Source organism: Callospermophilus lateralis, chromosome 5 (assembly GCF_048772815.1).
Source record: "Callospermophilus lateralis isolate mCalLat2 chromosome 5, mCalLat2.hap1, whole genome shotgun sequence".
NCBI classification, from domain to species: Eukaryota; Metazoa; Chordata; class Mammalia; order Rodentia; family Sciuridae; genus Callospermophilus; species Callospermophilus lateralis.
The window spans coordinates 35,817,659-35,834,441 of record NC_135309.1 but is presented as its reverse complement, the minus strand read 5'-3'; the positions used below and the strand labels follow the sequence as shown (position 1 = coordinate 35,834,441).

Here is a 16,783-nt window from a genome sequence, read left to right as displayed (position 1 = left end):
GCACTCTACCACTGAGCCATAACCCCAGCCCTCTTTTATTATTAGCTATTATTGTCAGTCTCTTACTGTACCTAATTTATGAATTAAATTTTTTTTCTTTTATGGTGCTTGGAATCGAACCCAGGGCCTTGTGCATGCAAGGCAATCATTGTACCAACTGAGCTATGTCCTCAGCCTTCTGAATTAAATTTTTATCATGGATTTGTATTTGTGGGAAAAACGGTGTATGTAGAGTTCACGTACTATCTGGTTTCAAGCATCTAGTGGGAATCTTGTAAAAAGTGACCTAACTACAATAGGTTGTGGAGGCTGCCTGCCAAAGCCAGCTCTTTCCTTCCTTTAGTACCTAAATCCCATGTTGTTTATAGTAAGACTCAATTTGAGTTTCTTAGGATACAGGTTAAGTATTTCTAATCTGAAATCTGATATGGATTGGGATAGTGTTTGGATTTTGGAGCATTTTAGTTTTTCAGATTAGGAATGTTCACCTGGCAAAGTCTATGTAAAGATTCCAAAACTGGAAAAACTCCAGTATCTGAAACACTTCAGATAAGGCACTCTACCTGGCTAGATAACAGAAAAAAAAGATATAGATAGCACAGAGTCTGTAGTATAGAAATTTAAATTTATTTACTAAGATTTTATAGTTACCTCACAGAAATCAAAAACGGACAACTCCAGGGACTAAACAGGTATAAATCTAGATGAAGGGAAAGAAAATATTCAGAAACAAATAAGAGGCTTGGAGAAAGTATTCACACTTTATGACTACTGCAGGCAGGTTTGTTATCTTAATATGCAGAGATTGAAGAAAGTTTAGGAACGGCCTGAGGGTAGAGTTTGGGAGTAAGCCTGGAAGACAAGAAGGCCCCTGAGGGGACTTGAAACTCAGTAGAGTTAGGATACACAGTTTAATATACTGTTTAATCTAAATCTCATGTTGTGTTTCTCAGTTGAGATACAAGTTGGAAAAGCATAGTTATCACTTTCATTTTTCATGCACAGACAACTTGAATAGATGATTCACTTAAAGAAGAAATACAAACAGCTAGGTCACATGTGGAAAGGCTAATGCCCTCAAACCTCTTATCAGAGAAATTCAGTGGAATGCAGTTGACTCTTGTAAAGTTAAGAAACTTCTGTGTGTCATTTGTCATTTTATCTTATCTCCTGGCAGGTGCCCAGCAATTCTAATTAAGCTCATATATTTGTTGAATAAATGAAATAAGCAGATGACACTAGTTTTTTTATACTTCCCTCCTTTGGTACAATTTTAAGGCTCATTATACTTCCATTGAAAATGATATGGTTAAAGGGCAATTTTATACCATTAGTGGGATGGTTAATTCACTGATAAAATGGTATAACATATACTCTTGACTCAGCAATTCCACATATAGGAATTTATCCCAAGGTAAAATAGAGTGTGCTCTTATGGGCGTTCATTATGGTATTTGTATTACTAGATTCTGGATATAACCCAATTATCTATGAGGTTGAATCTGGTTAAATATATACTAACAGTCATTAAAAGTATGAGAGGAGCATTATGTGTATCAGTGAGGAATTTTTGTTGTTTATTAAATGAAATAAGACTTAATATGTGAAATAATCTCTACAACATTTAAAACATGTGAACCAGGTGCACTGGCGCATACCTGTAAACCCAGGTATTGAGGAAGCCAAGGCAGAAGAAGGATCACTTGAGCTCAGGAATTCTGGATCGGCCTTGCAATAGTATATTGAAAACCTTTATCAAAACAGAAACAAAAATAGAAACTATACAAAAACATGTATGATTATATTTCTCTTCACTTGTTAGTAGTTTATTTGGAGGGAGCGAAATTTTGATCCTTTTTTCTGCTTTATATTTAACCATAGTAGAGTTTTTTTGTTTGTTTGTGTTTGTTTTTTGAGATAGGATCTAGCTACATTGCCCAGGTTGGCCAGAAACTCCTGGGCTCTAGTGAACCTGCTGCGTCTTCCTCCTAGGTAGTTGGGACTTGGGACTGGCACACACTACTATACTTTTCTCAGTAGTTTTTGAACATAACAGCAAGAATTAATTGTATAATGGGAAAAACTGGACCATTGAGGTATATATTTCTTTTGAAAAATGTGTAGGTGGAGAGAGGGTTCTCTTTACTTACATTTGTAAGACTAGCCAAAACCTTTACTGAGGACCAAGAAAGGTTTATCTATGTCAGGAGACAGTCTACATTCTGTGTAGGAAAACTGGATATTCAGGTTTCAATTTTCTTGTGCTTCCCTCCTCAGAATTTTGAGTTATTTGTGTATCTGATTCTTTTTTTTTTTTTTTTTTTTTTTTGTGGGGGTGGTACTGGGGATTGAACTCAGGGCTTTGTACATGTGAGGCAAGCACTCTACCAACTGAGCTATATCCCCAACCCTATCTGATTCTTATCTATATTCTCTATTTTATAGATAAAATAGAGGATATAGATAAATATAGATTTATATATTTTTATAGATAAAATAGAGGATATAGATAAATATAGATTTATTTACTCTTAAATAAATAGTTAGGGGATGGGGATGTGGGCTCAGTAGTAGAGCACTTGCCTAACGTGAAGCACTGGATTCCATCCCTGGCACCACATAAAAATAAGCAAATAAAGGTATTATGTCCCTCTACAACCATACACACACACACACACACACACACACACACACACACACACACATATAATTAGGGTGATTTGTAATTTTGGTAATATTTGAAAAAATAATGAGCTTTTATCGATTGCTTTTCTGTTTCTGTAACTTTCATTAGAACCTGTGTGTGTGTTTTTATGTAAGTTTTGTTTGTAGTGATTCTAATTCTAGTGTTAGCCAAGAGGAAAAAAGTGAAGTTTTATTTATTTAAAAAAAATTTTTTAGCTGTTTATAGACCTTTATTTTATTTATATGCGGTGCTTGGAATCGAACCTAGTGCCTTTTACTTGTTTTTTTTTTTTTTAATTTTGAGGCAAAGTCTTGCTAAATTACTGAGGCTGGCCTCAAATTTGTGATCCTCCCACCTCAGCTTCCTAAGTAGCTGAAATTACAGGCATGTGCCATCATACCTGGTTTGAACAGTTTTAATTATAGCATTAGCCAAAAGAAAAGTGCACAGTTGAATAAAATATAAGGGATTGGTTAAATTAAGTTAAATAAATATAGTTCTTTTGTTCCTTTTATCTTAGCTCTTAGAATCAGATGCACTGCTGCATGTGGAATGTGTGTGTGCATATGCATGTTCACAATGGCTTTTGGCCATTTTTTAAAAATTTTTTTCTCAGAGATGGATCATTCACATGGTACAGTGTGTGTGTGTGTGTGTGTGTGTGTGTGTGTGTGTGTGTGTGTGTGTAAGACTGCATCTACTTTTTCTCAAATGAAAGTATGGAAATTCCTCCAAGATAATTGACAAAGATCTGCCTCATTTCTTTTAAAAGTTGATAGTTTATCATATGGATGGACCATAGTTTATGTGATTCTTCCTGTTTGATTGGGCTTTCAGTTATTTTCAGCTATTCTTCCAGTAAAACCATGCTATAGTAAATAATCCATGTTTTTAATTCTGTGGGATATACTGTCAGTGAGGCTGCTCAACTGAATAATTCATCTGTTTTTTTTTCTGGTTGGGTTTGAAATCTGCCTTCATTATTTTTTTATCTTTGGCACATTAAAAAAGTACTTAACTCTTAGTTATTGTTTTTATTAAGTGAAATAATTTTCATATTCAGTTAGTTTTGTTAACTATCAAAATTCCATGTGTCTTTGAATTTATTTCTGATCTCTATTTTGTTTTACTGATCAGTGTGTTAATTTCTGGGCACTATCATGCTATTTTGATAACAGTGATGGCTTTATAATAAATTTTTTAAAAAAGTATTTTTTAGTTGTAGATGGACACTATACCTTTATTTTATTTATTTATTTTTATGTGGTGCTGAGGATCGAACCCAGTGCTGCACACATGCTAGGCAAGTGCTCTGTTCCACTAAGCTACAACCCCAGCCCTTTATAAAAAATTTACTGTTTAGTGTAGCAAAGTATTTTGTTTCTGTTCTCTCCCCAGTACTTTCTGTTTACTGGTCTTTCAGGATTTTAGTAGATGCTATGACATATTTACTAAGTAAATAAGTAATAAATATTGAATCTTGCTTTAGAAAAAGTTGGGGGTGCTCATTTAGCCCAAGGAAATTGATTTTTGGTAATGGTGTTGACTCCTAGCCAGCATGGTATTGCAGTGAAACTTTCTCAAGTATAGTAAATAATGATTCAGAGGAGGAATTGAGGAAAATTGGATGATCATTGTGAATTTGGAAGGGCAGGGTAAGGGTGGTTCAGCTTAAGCATGAGAGAAATTCTTTAGGCCTTAGAAGGAAAGGGATAGTGTAATAGTAAATCCCGAGAATGAAAAATTCTATAAAGACCTCTGGTGTTTTAATTCATAGACTTTTATCACCTTTTTTCCACCCACCTTTTATTTCAAAAACTTTCAAACTTGATAAGGAAAGTGATAATGAATATCCATCTACTCTTTACCCAGGAGGACCAGTTTTAATTGCTTTATTGTAATTGCTGCAGTTCTGTTCCTCCTTCTCTTTTTCCTCTTTCACCTCACCCCACCACACTGAAATATACCAGATATATATATTTGGACAGTCTGAACCATTTGAGAGTTGCGAACATGATATGTCACCTGTTTGCTCAGTATGCATATGCTAAGAGTCAAGGACAAGCTCTTGCATAACTAAATGTGATTAACATAGTTAAGAAACATTGATAAGATATCTGAAATACTGTCCATATTCATATTTCCCCCAAGTTTCCCAGTAATATCCTTGAGAAGCATCCTCATGCAGAATCAAGAATTTTGGAAATGAAAGGTCATATATTATATGTAGGTTTTAATTATTTTTTAATGGAGAATTAATCTTCATCCCCCTTTCTTTTTTAATATCATGATATTGGTATTTTTTAAGAATTCAGGCTAGTTTTGCAGAAGGTTCCTCAATTAGGTTTATTTGTAGATTACCTATGTGTTGATGTGTCTTCAGTGCATCACTTTAGGAGATATAATGTAAGTTTCTCCCATATTAATATTTCATCTCTTGGTTAATTTAGTGTTTACTGTATTTCTCTATTTTAAAGATTTTTTTCTCTTTATAATTAATTGTCTATGAGGTGACACTAAATGTCCTATTTTCCCAAATTTTTCATTCAATGGATTTTTGATGCCATCATTGATGATTCTTGCTTCAGTTATTGCTACAGTGACTGCAAACAGTGACTTTCTAATCCTTTTATTTCGTCTACATTTGTTATTTCATAAAAAAGGGTATTTCTTTTTTTTAATTTTTATTTTACTATGGTTGGGTAGTCAGAGATTCTTTTTATTTTCAGTTCTTTTCATTGTTCATTTTGATGTGGAATTTTTTTTTTTTGTACTTGAGGATTGATCCCAAGGGTACTGAACCACTGAGCCACATTCCCAGCCCTTTTTTTATATTTTATTTAGAGACAGGGTCTCACAGAGTTGCTAAGTGTCTCGCTAAGTTGCTGAGGCTGGCTTTGAACCCACAATCCTCCTTACTTAGCCACCTGAGCTGCTGGGATTCCAGGTGAATGTACCGCACCAGGCTTGATGTAGAAATGTTTTTTAAGACCAGCAAGAGCCCCTTCAGGCTGATTCCTGTGCCCTTTTGCTATGCCTCTAACCTGTTTTTGAGCATTACCTTCCCTGCTGCAGCCTGGTACCTGCTATTTCTCCAAGAAGTTCTCTTTCTTTTTAGTGGGGACTAATGTTAGAAATCAAAATGCAGATGTGGGAGTTTCTCCTTTCTGTTGGATATCACTGTATTTATACTTTTCCAATGGATAGAGCAATAAGTGTGTGTATGTGCATGTCTGTGTATACACAAACATATGTATATGTCTACATACACACGTATATGTATGTGTGTATGTATGTATATATGTGGTGTGTGTGTATGTATGTATATTCATGGATAGAGCCAGCGAGATACACACATACATACACATACATGTGTGTGTGTATATACATATTATTTTATTTATTTTTTAAAAAATTTCTTGTAGTTATAGATGGGCAGAATGTCTTTATTTTATTTATTTTTATTTGGTGCTAAGGATTGAACCCACTGCCTCACAACATGGTAGGCAAGTGCTCTGCTACTGAGCTACAGCCCCAGGCCTATATATGTTATTTTAAACCTACAAGTTCATAATGCTACTATCCCAGTGTTCTTTTTCCTCCTTATTCTATTTATTTCTCTCTTTTCTAATAGTAAGATCTGTGGTTCCTCTAAACTCAATTTACTATTCATTTGCTCAATTGTGGCAGTTTCATTGCTACACCATTATCATTACCAGCACCAAACCTACTAAAAAAAGTTGAAGATTTCTTTGAATTTTTTTTCTCTTCATAGAGTATTGTTTATAATTAATGAATCCTTTTAACATAAATACTTTGTGTAGGTACTTAAAACAATTTAAGTTAAGTAATAAAAATATTTAATGTTGGAATGAGGATGTAGCTTAGTGAGAGAGCACTTGCCTAGCATGTGAGACCTTTAATTCTGTTTCTAGAACCACCACGAAAAAGCAAAAACAAAACCAAAAAGCTAGTTCCACAGATTTTGTTATGATGTAACAGTGTGCTGATTTTAATTGAACCTATTTCTGTACAATAATTGCAAGTGTCCTGTGGGATATCAAAAGCAGAGCTATACTTTTCTAGTAATCTTTTTTTTATTTTTATTTTTTAGAGAGAGAGAGAATTTTTTTTTTAATATTTATTTTTTAGTTTTCGGCAGACACAACATCTTTATTTGTATGTGGTGCTAAGGATCGAACCCAGCGCCACCTGCATGCCAGGCGAGCTCACTACCGCTTGAGCCATATCCCCAGCCCCTTTTCTAGTAATCTTGAGTTGAGATTACTAGAATTATTCATGTGGAAGCATACTTTATTTTTTAAAATTTATTTTAGGCAGAGATACTGATGTTCAGAGAAACAGGAGGAAAATATGGAATTCATAAATTATATACAAAAAATAAGTCAGAAAAGAAATAGAAAGTAAAATCTATAACCAGGGTATTTATTCTTATAAGCAATCAGTTTCCTGGCAGTCTTATTAAAAGATGGAATATTTGGGTTGGGGCTGGGACTCAGTGGTAGTGCACTTGCCTGGCATGTGTGAGCCACTGGGTTCGATTCTCAGCACCGCATATAAATAAATAAAATAAAGGTCTATCAACAACTTAAAAAAAAAAGATGGAGTATTCAGTTCCATGACTTCATTGCTTCAGAAAAGAAAACATTTGCTTTGATGTTAAATTGCAGAAGGAGTTTTATTCAGGGAATCACATCTATTTTTACAACAAAAATGCAGTAGCCCTCTTGAACACTCTCATTTTTTTTTTTTTTTAAGATGGGATTTGACTGAATTGCCCAGGCTGTCCCTGAACTCTTAGGCTTAAGCCAACCTCCTGCCTTAGCCTCCAAAATAACTAGTGCTATGGGTGCTTACTATTGCACCCAGCTTATACAAATATTTCTTGAAGGATTATTTTAGCACTGTTCAATTATGTATCATTAAATCATATTTAATGTTTAAGAAGTTTTCTGATTTTTTTTTTTTTTTTTTTTTTTTTGGGTGATGGTGATAATTCAACTCAGGGCCTGGTATATGCTAAGTGCTTGTTCTACCACTGAAATATACCTACATTTGATTTGTCAATATTTGAATTTAGGAAATTTAAGGAAAGTGATAGTTAACACGCTCTTTAGACTCTAAATAACTTTGTAGCAATTTTTTTAAAAAAAATTTAGTTATAGATGGACACTGTTTTTTAATATATGTATGTGTATATATATATGTATATATATTTGTAGATGGACACAATACCTTTGCTTATCTATCTATTTATTTTTTATGTGGTGCTGAGGATCGAACCCAGGGCCTCACACATTCGAGGCAAGTGCCCTACCACTGAGCCAGAACTCCAGCCCTGGACACCTTTATTTTATTTGTTTATATTTTTATGTGTTTTCGGGGATCAAACCTGGTGCCTCACACATGCTTGGGCAAGCACTCTACCACTGAGCCACAATCCCAGCCCAATAACTTTGTATCTTGAGTGCACCATAGTGTAAGAGGCCTAATTGAAATTTGATTGTTAATGATATAAACTGAATTAAAAAATAAAAAATAGATGTTATAAACTGTATTAGTTGGTTCAGATATACTGAAGGATAATATGTTCTTTGGTTTTATTCTCTGAATACTTAAATGTTGATATTTTATGTTATTAAAGATTCAGTACTACTTACTGGTTCTGTAAGGTGCTAAAGAGTAGGAAAATCAAAGAAATCTTATAGTAGTTCTATATCTTGTTCAAATAAGAAACAACTTGAATACAAATTGAAATACTTAGAACATTCTTTCTCTTTGACATAGAATTGCTTCACTTGTATGAGTCTAAATTGTACAAATCAGGAAGTTTTATTTTTGGCTGTTTGTCTTCATGCTCTAATGACTAATAAAAATCTTCAAGGGTATATTGGTTCTGCTGGCCATTCTGATTTTATAATTTTAGTTTCCCTCAGTCTTGATTGTCTTTAATTTTCTGATTTGCTTTAAAATTGTAGGCTAGACATACAACAGGTTGTCGTCATCTTCTTCCTCTTCTTCCTCACCCTCATGTCCCTTCTCCTCCTTCCTCCTCTCCCTCCTCCCTTTCTTTCCCCTCATCTCAGGGTTTGACAGTCTTTTTCATCATTGTCTATTTAACCAAAATCCCTACTGCTTATAAATAAGCCATTTTCCTTGGTTTCTTCTATTGCAAATACAGTATACTGCCAGGATTGTAGAAATGAAGCTCCCATTTTTTCCCACCATCTTAAAGAACTTTTCCAATACAATTTTCCATTATAGTTACTAACAAAGTTAATATTAGATTCAGTCAATGAAAGCCCTCAGTTTTGTCATTTATTGAGGTGTTACTTGAAATACTAATATATTTAGAGCAGAAATGTCGTTTTTTAGGGAATCTAGAACAACAGCAACAAACTGCCATAAGGATGGACCCCAAGGAAGCTGTGTTTGGGACAGAAAGAAATCAAGATAAGGTAGATGCAAAGTAGAGAAAAGAACTGAACCCTGGGGGAGGTGGTGGTAGATGGGTTCGATTTTTCGGACCACAAACACATCCACATCCACACACACACACACACACACACATCCACACACATCCACACACACACACACACACATCCACACACATCCACACACACACACACACCCACAATTGATAAAATTAAGTGTTTTGTTTTCTTTTTTGATGGAGGGGTTCTAATATACTGGACTAGTGTTTTTTTTCTCTGGATAGCGTGGAAGACACTTGGTATTTCTTGATAAAAACCATTGCCAAAACCCAACTTCAGTATTCATCCCTGTTTTACTTGAAAGTCAATAGGGAATCTCTGATTCTAGTTCAACTTACAAAATCAGTTCAGAAAATTTAATTTTTGCTTTTGTTTTTGTGATGTAAAAATTGTGTTTTTCTTCATAGCAACATGAACCGTGAAGACCGGAATGTGCTGCGTATGAAAGAACGGGAAAGGCGGAATCAGGAAATTCAGCAGGGTGAAGACGCCTTCCCACCTAGCTCTCCTCTCTTTGCTGAACCATACAAAGTCGTAAGTTATCCTTCTGAATGTTTTTCCCCCTTTATATAACATTTTTACCTTTAAAATGTTTTAAACTCGAGTGTTTGTATTAAAAAAGAATTACTATTGTGAATATCATTTTACATTTTTCCCCTTTCTTCTAAATAGAACACACTTTTTAAAATAAGTTTTTTATGTATAATTTATTGCATAAATTATAAAAAATAATTATCATAACTTGAAGAATTCACTATCCTGTACTGTTAAAAATGTGGTGTGAGGGCTGGGGTTGTGTCTCAGTTGTAGAGCACTTGGCCTTGCACATGTGAGGCACTGGGTTCAATCTTCAGCACCACATAAAATGAAAAAGTAAAATTAAGGTATTTGGTTTATCTATAACTGAAAAATATTTTTTAAAAAAATATGGTGTGAATTGGCTCAAATGTTTATCTCTATACTTGTGGCTAGACAGCTGACCATGGGCAAGCATTTTACCCTTTGAACCTTAGGTTAAAATTTTTTCAATCAACTGTATTGTCTGTTAGTTCCTTCGTCAAAGATGATTTTCATAGACGCTTTTTTCCTCTCCCTATTTCTTATTATTTACTTACTTAGTTTACTAAATTTCATTGATTGTGTGTTTGAGTAAATTCAGTTTGGTTCTTTTACTGTTATTGTAAAATTCTCTGATTTTTTTTCTTTGATTATACCTAATGCTTAATTAACTATCTGACTTATATAAAAGCATGTTGTCAGAGGTGTTCAATAAATTGAGTCAATTTTTATTACTATCATACTGTACTTGATTTGAGATTACAAAGAATACTGAATATTAGCACTTCTGATGACTCTAGTATGACTTTATTGATGATGGATGTCTCTTTAACATTTGATTTGACTTTGGATTTCCTTTCAACATTTTTTTTGGAAGGGGCTGATACTGGGACTTTAACCCATGGTTGCTTTACTACTGAGCTACACCCCCTGCTCTTTTTATTTTTTATTTTGAGACAGGGTTTTACTAAGTTACCAAGGGTCTCAAGAGTTGCTGAGTCTGGCCTTGAACTTGTGTTCCTCCTATCTCAGCCCCCCAAGTAACTGGGATTATAAACTGCTACTCTGCCTGACTGAACTTGCATTTTAAAGGCTTATGTTATGTGTAATTGCAGTATTATTATACTGGTAGATTATGAGATTGAGTGTTGGACTTTTTTCCTGATGAAATATTAAAAGTAGTAACATATCTTTGGTTTACCCCTGTAATATTTGGTGTTATTCAAATCATTTATATACTTTGTTAAGCTTTTTATCCAGAGCTTTTAAGGATTTTTCCAATTTAAAGTCATACTGATGTTATTTATATGAGTGTAATACAAACCTAATTTAGGGATTTGGGGTCGGGATTAAATTAGAAATTAAAGGTCTATTTAAAAAATAAAGAGTTTTCTTCAAAATTTTTGAATCATACTACCATTTATTTTGTAATTATATACTATGAAGAATTGGATTTGTTTTCTGATCCCAATGTCTGTAAGTAGTTGTTTATCTACCTCTCTTGTTTATTAATAGGGTCAGATTTTTCAAGCAATCTAAAGTCATTACTGATATTTGCCAGTCTCCAAATATATAGAAGTGGTTCAGTCTTGATTTCTTTTTAATATAACCAGTTAACTTTCTTCAATATATATGGATGTGAAAAAAGTACTAAAGCTTATAGATATCTTGGACCTTCTTACTACCGAAGAATAATTCTTTGAAATTTTGAAGTATTGACTTTATAAGTTGGATTATTTATTGGTCAGTTAATAGCCAGAATTTAAAGCTTCATCATCAGAATTTCTATGCTTAAATGACCTTTTTTTAAAAGTTTTTTTAGGTGGACACACTATCTTTATTTTTTAAAAAATTTTATGTGGTTCTAAGGATTAAACCTAGTGCCTCATGCATGCTAGGCTAGCATTGTACCACTGAGCCACAACCCCAGCCCCTTAAATGACTTTTATTAACTGATAAGTCACAGTAACATAAGGAATTAATCTTTAAAAAAATTTTTGTAGTTGTAGGAGGACAGCATACTTTCATTTTATTTGTAATTTTTATGTGGTGGTGCTAAGGATTGAACCTAGTGCCTCATACATACGAAGCAAGTGCTCAGCCACTGAGCTACAGACCCAGCCTGAATTAAAAATTAAAAAAAAAAAATACTTGTTTCTGTAAATTTTGGTTTCTCCTCCTAACTATAACATTGAATTATAAGAAATATGATGTTTTCTCGGACTACTAAAATATGAATGTTAGCTTTTTAAAATTTTTTTACCACCCCTCTTTTTTTTTTTTTTTTTTTTTTGTGGTGTTGGAGATTGAACCCAGGCCCTTGTGTATGCTGGGCAAGTTTTCTACCACTGAGCAATATCCCCAGTCCAGTATTCTGTGTATTACTGAATGTCCAATAGGATATTTATATTTAACATGGTCCTTTTCAGACATTTTTGATGCATTATTTTTCACTATCAAATTTATGCACTTGTTAACTAAGGTCTGAGGTGAAGTCTCCCTTTGAAAGTCCCTTTCTACTTGAAGGTTAGAAAGTCAGTTTAAAAGCATATTTTATTCCTGATTATGCTAATAGTGTATTTAATTTTACACTTTTTTGCAGACTAGCAAAGAAGATAAGTTATCAAGTCGTATTCAGAGTATGCTCGGAAACTACGATGAAATGAAGGATTTCATAGGAGACAGATCAATACCGAAGCTTGTTGCAATTCCCAAGCCTACTGTACCACCGACAGCAGATGAAAAATCAAACCCAAATTTCTTTGAACAGAGGCATGGAGGCTCTCATCAGAGTAGCAAGTGGACTCCAGTAGGACCTGCACCCAGCACTTCTCAGTCTCAAAAACGGTCCTCAGGCTTACAGAGTGGACATAGTAGCCAGAGGACCAGTGCAGGTAGTAGCAGTGCCACTAATAGTACTGGCCAGAGGCATGACCGTGACTCATATAGCAGTAGCCGGAAAAAAAGCCAGCATGGATCAGAACACTCCAAATCACGATCTTCTAGCCCTGGAAAACCCCAGGCTGTTTCTTCATTAAGCTCTAGTCATTCCAGGTCTCATGGGAATGATCATTATAGCAAGGAACATCAGCGTTCCAAATCACCTAGGGATCCCGATGCCAATTGGGATTCTCCTTCCCGAGTACCTTTTTCAAGTGGGCAGCACTCAAATCAGTCTTTCCCACCTTCGTTGATGTCAAAGTCCAGTTCAATGTTACAGAAACCCACTGCCTATGTGCGGCCCATGGATGGACAGGAGTCCATGGAACCAAAGCTATCCTCTGAGCACTACAGCGGCCAATCCCATGGCAACAGCATGACTGAGCTGAAGCCCAGCAGCAAAGCACATCTTACCAAGCTGAAAATACCTTCCCAACCACTGGATGTAAGTCACATATTTGGAGCTTTGAATATTGTTACTATGTGAAATAATTGACTATGAAATAATGAGTGAATTTGAGTTGTCTTTTTACCTGAGTAGCAAGGAATATATTTAAAGATGGGGATGGAAGGTAGGATTAAGGAAAGGCTTATGTGTTGACTCCCAAATGGTTCCATAAAGCTGTGAGCTTCCCCTCTTGGGAACTACAGAAAGTGTCATTTCAAATATTAAGATGTCAAGTCAGTTATAGAATGAAAACATTATCCATCAGTACCTTAGATTTCTTGCTTTTGAGTTTATGGAATATACCCTGTTTTCTTTTGTATTTAAAAAAAAAAAATCTCTATTTTTTAGTGATAACTCAGGCTGTGGTTCATGGTGGTAAATGGTTGGGCTTCTAGGTCCATGGCAGTGGGAATATGTAGTTTGAATGCTATCATTCTGCATACTAAAACATGATGTTTAGAATACTACTACTACTACTACTAATAATAATAATAATACCAAAAAAGTGAGTATTCATTATGAAATAGCTGGAATTTTATTTTTATTTTTTTTTTGTACTAGGGATTGAACTCAGGGGCACTCAACCTCTGAGCCACATCCTCAGCCCTATTTTGTATTTTTATATTTAGAGTTAGTGTCTCACTGAGTGCTTAGTGCCTTGCTTTTGCTGAGGCTGGCTTTGAATCTGTGATCTTCCAGCCGCAGTCTCCCAAGTCGCTGGTTTTATAGGCATGTGCCACCATGCTTGGCTGAAATTTTATCTTTAAAATGTAGTTTCTGTAATAAAAAAATTAAAAAAAAATAATGTCAGTAGTCAAAAATCTTAGCTCATAGCTCAAAATAGTGGTGGGAAGAGTCAGGGATACATAAAACACAGTTTTGAGAACATTTAGTCTTTCCTGTGGCCTTGAGAAAATCAATGTTAGTTTCATTTGTCACCTAATTATTCCTCTTCAGAGAACTGTAAAGTGGTAATTTATTCTTTCTTCAAACAGCATCATCCTTAGAGTTAGACTTAAGTTCAACTCTTTAATTCCTCTTTGTACCTGAGAATAAGGCACAAATAATTTAAGATCAACTATGTAAAATAAAATGTCTGTTGTGTTCCAGACCAGTAGTCTTTCTTTCTTTTTTTTTTTTTTTAAAGAAAGAGTGAGAGAGAGAGTGAGAGATTGGGAGAAAGAGAGAGAATTTTAATATTTATTTTTTAGTATTTGGCGGACACAACATCTTTGTCTGTATGTGGTGCTGAGGATCGAACCCGGGCCGCACGCATGCCAGGCGAGCGCGGTACCACTTGAGCCACATCCCCAGCCCCCAGTAGTCTTTCAGTAATATTTATTTTTAATTCTTTTGTGTCTGTAAAGTGATATTCAGTATTATGATTATTTTGTATATTATTGAACTTTTAAATTCTGGATAATTCTGCTCACCTAAAAAATTCATTTTAAAATTTTCATTTTAAGAATTATTTAAATTATTTAAAGTATAATAAATACAAAATTTAAAAAATCTTTGAAAAACTATAAAGTTCCCCAGACTATATAGCTAAAATTTTCTAGTGCTTAAAAAATTTGAATTAGTACATTAGTCTAAAGATTCTAAGTATTTTGCTTTAAAGTAGTAGGATCATAATATTTTTTTTTAAAGAGAGAGAGAATTTTTTAATATTTTATTTTAATTATTGGCGGACACAACATCTTTGTTTGTATGTGGTGCTGAGGATCGAACCTGGGCCGCATGCATGCCAGGCGAGCGCGCTACTGCTTGAGCCAAATCCCCAGCCCTCTTAAATATTTCTTTAAATTTTATGTAATGTCTAATGATTTAAAATCTGCAGTAAATACTAAAAGTCTAGTAATATATTACTTCAAATCTAATGTATTTTTTTTTTTTTTTTTCCTTCTGAAGGCATCAGCTTCTGGTGATGTGAGCTGTGTGGATGAAATTCTTAAAGTAAGTTTTTTTTTTTTTTTAATCATTTAATTCTTTTGTGTGATTATGATGTTCTTCCCCTTCTACTTCCTTTTACGTAGGTTTCACAAAGTATCGGAAGGAAAGATTGCTTATATATGTAACTTGATTATGTCCATCATAAATAATTGACTCTATTCTGCTTATACTTAGGTTCTCAATCACATGTTTTGTTTTCTGTTTGCCTTCAAAGAGTTGGCTTTGTTTTTCAGTAAAACAAACTATATTCTCAGTCTGCCTTGAAAAGAGGAAGAAGAAACCAAATATAGCTACATTTTCTCAGGGTTATTATCAGTTAATAATTTGAAATGTTAAAAATACTCAATATTTATCAATTAGGCCATTCACATGTTGAAAATAGCTTGCTTTGTAATTCATCTGAACATACTTGTCAAATCCTTTGATAAAAAGCATCCTCTGAGTACTGTACATTGTAAATGTTTGCTGAATAAATTTAAAATCTGCACATGACCAAATAAAATACATTTTTTGGTTGGAAAAATAAATTCTGGTGAATTAAGTGACAATGACTGCTTTTTGCTCATAGGAGAAAACTGTCAGTCACATGTTACTAGTATTTTTTGTTTTTTATCAGTTGCATTTTGCATTTTACTGTGGATACTTTGGAGACTGCCTGTGTTGGCTGTTCTTACCATCTTTTCTCCCATTTCTTCTGTTAGTTATTATAATCTCCCAACTCATTTTTTTCTTTCATCCAAAGACTTAAATTAAGTTCTTATTTTCTTTACCCACTTCTTTCCTTGACTTCTGTTATACTTAATTATTTAAATTTCCCATTCATCTTCCTTTTCTTTCTTTATCTGCCTTTTAGGAAGCCTTGTATCTTTTCTTATCTTCTAAGTATGGATGCATTCTTCTAGACTCTTCTCTTCCTGCACTTTTACCTACCTTTTCTACCATCCTTGGCTTCGTTAGACAGCTATTCAGTCTTTCTTTCCTGCTTTGGTCATCTTTGGGTTTGATTTGTGGCCCTTAATTACTTCTTGACAGGGCTACATTTTAATTTCTCTTTGCCACTTCAGTCTCAAGTCTAAAGTTGTACTTAGGGACTTCCCTAGATTCTCTCATGCTTCTACATGTAGAATCCTGGTTATCTCTAGCTTCTTCCTTTCTTTAAATTTAATCCCAAAACTAGGTGTAGACTTTGAAATTTCCTTGAACATACCCATATCTTTCCTTCTGTTTCTGCCACCTTGAGCTTCAGTAATTGGTAACAGTCTCACACTCTCATCTATTTATCTGTCTTCTGCATTGCTTCCAGATTCTTTACTTCATTTTCTGGTCTTTATAATTTATTTATTTTTTCCTTAGAATTTTCATTGGTTCTAAAAGACTCAAGAAATAATTATGTTCAAACTTAACATTCCAGGCCTTACATGGGGCTAGTCCTAACCTCTCCTAGTACTAATGAAGTACTTTTGACAAACTGGTTTCCCTAAATCAAACTTTCTTGCTTTTTTACTTCCTTAAAGTAAGCTTTTTTTGGAATGTGCTTCTCCTTCTTCCTCGTTAGTATATAGATCCTCTTTTTCCTTAGAATCCCCATGAAATTCTTCTTCCTACTAGATCACAGTGATAACTCTTTCCTTTGAATTTACTTAACATTTTTTTTTTCCGGTGTCTCAACAATGCATGGAATTT

General features: G+C 34.1%; 1 protein-coding gene across 1 annotated transcript in view; it reads left to right on the top strand.

Moving 5' to 3' along the window:
- Nucleotides 1-16,783, top strand: part of Aff4 (ALF transcription elongation factor 4) — an 88,139-nt gene that overhangs the window by 18,039 nt on the left and 53,317 nt on the right. Inside the window, exons 2-4 of the mRNA XM_076856466.2 lie at nt 9,609-9,735; nt 12,362-13,144; nt 15,059-15,103. Coding sequence (XP_076712581.2) covers nt 9,613-9,735; nt 12,362-13,144; nt 15,059-15,103 — 951 coding nt within the window. The 5' untranslated portion in view covers nt 9,609-9,612. The remainder of the gene's footprint in view (nt 1-9,608; nt 9,736-12,361; nt 13,145-15,058; nt 15,104-16,783) is intronic.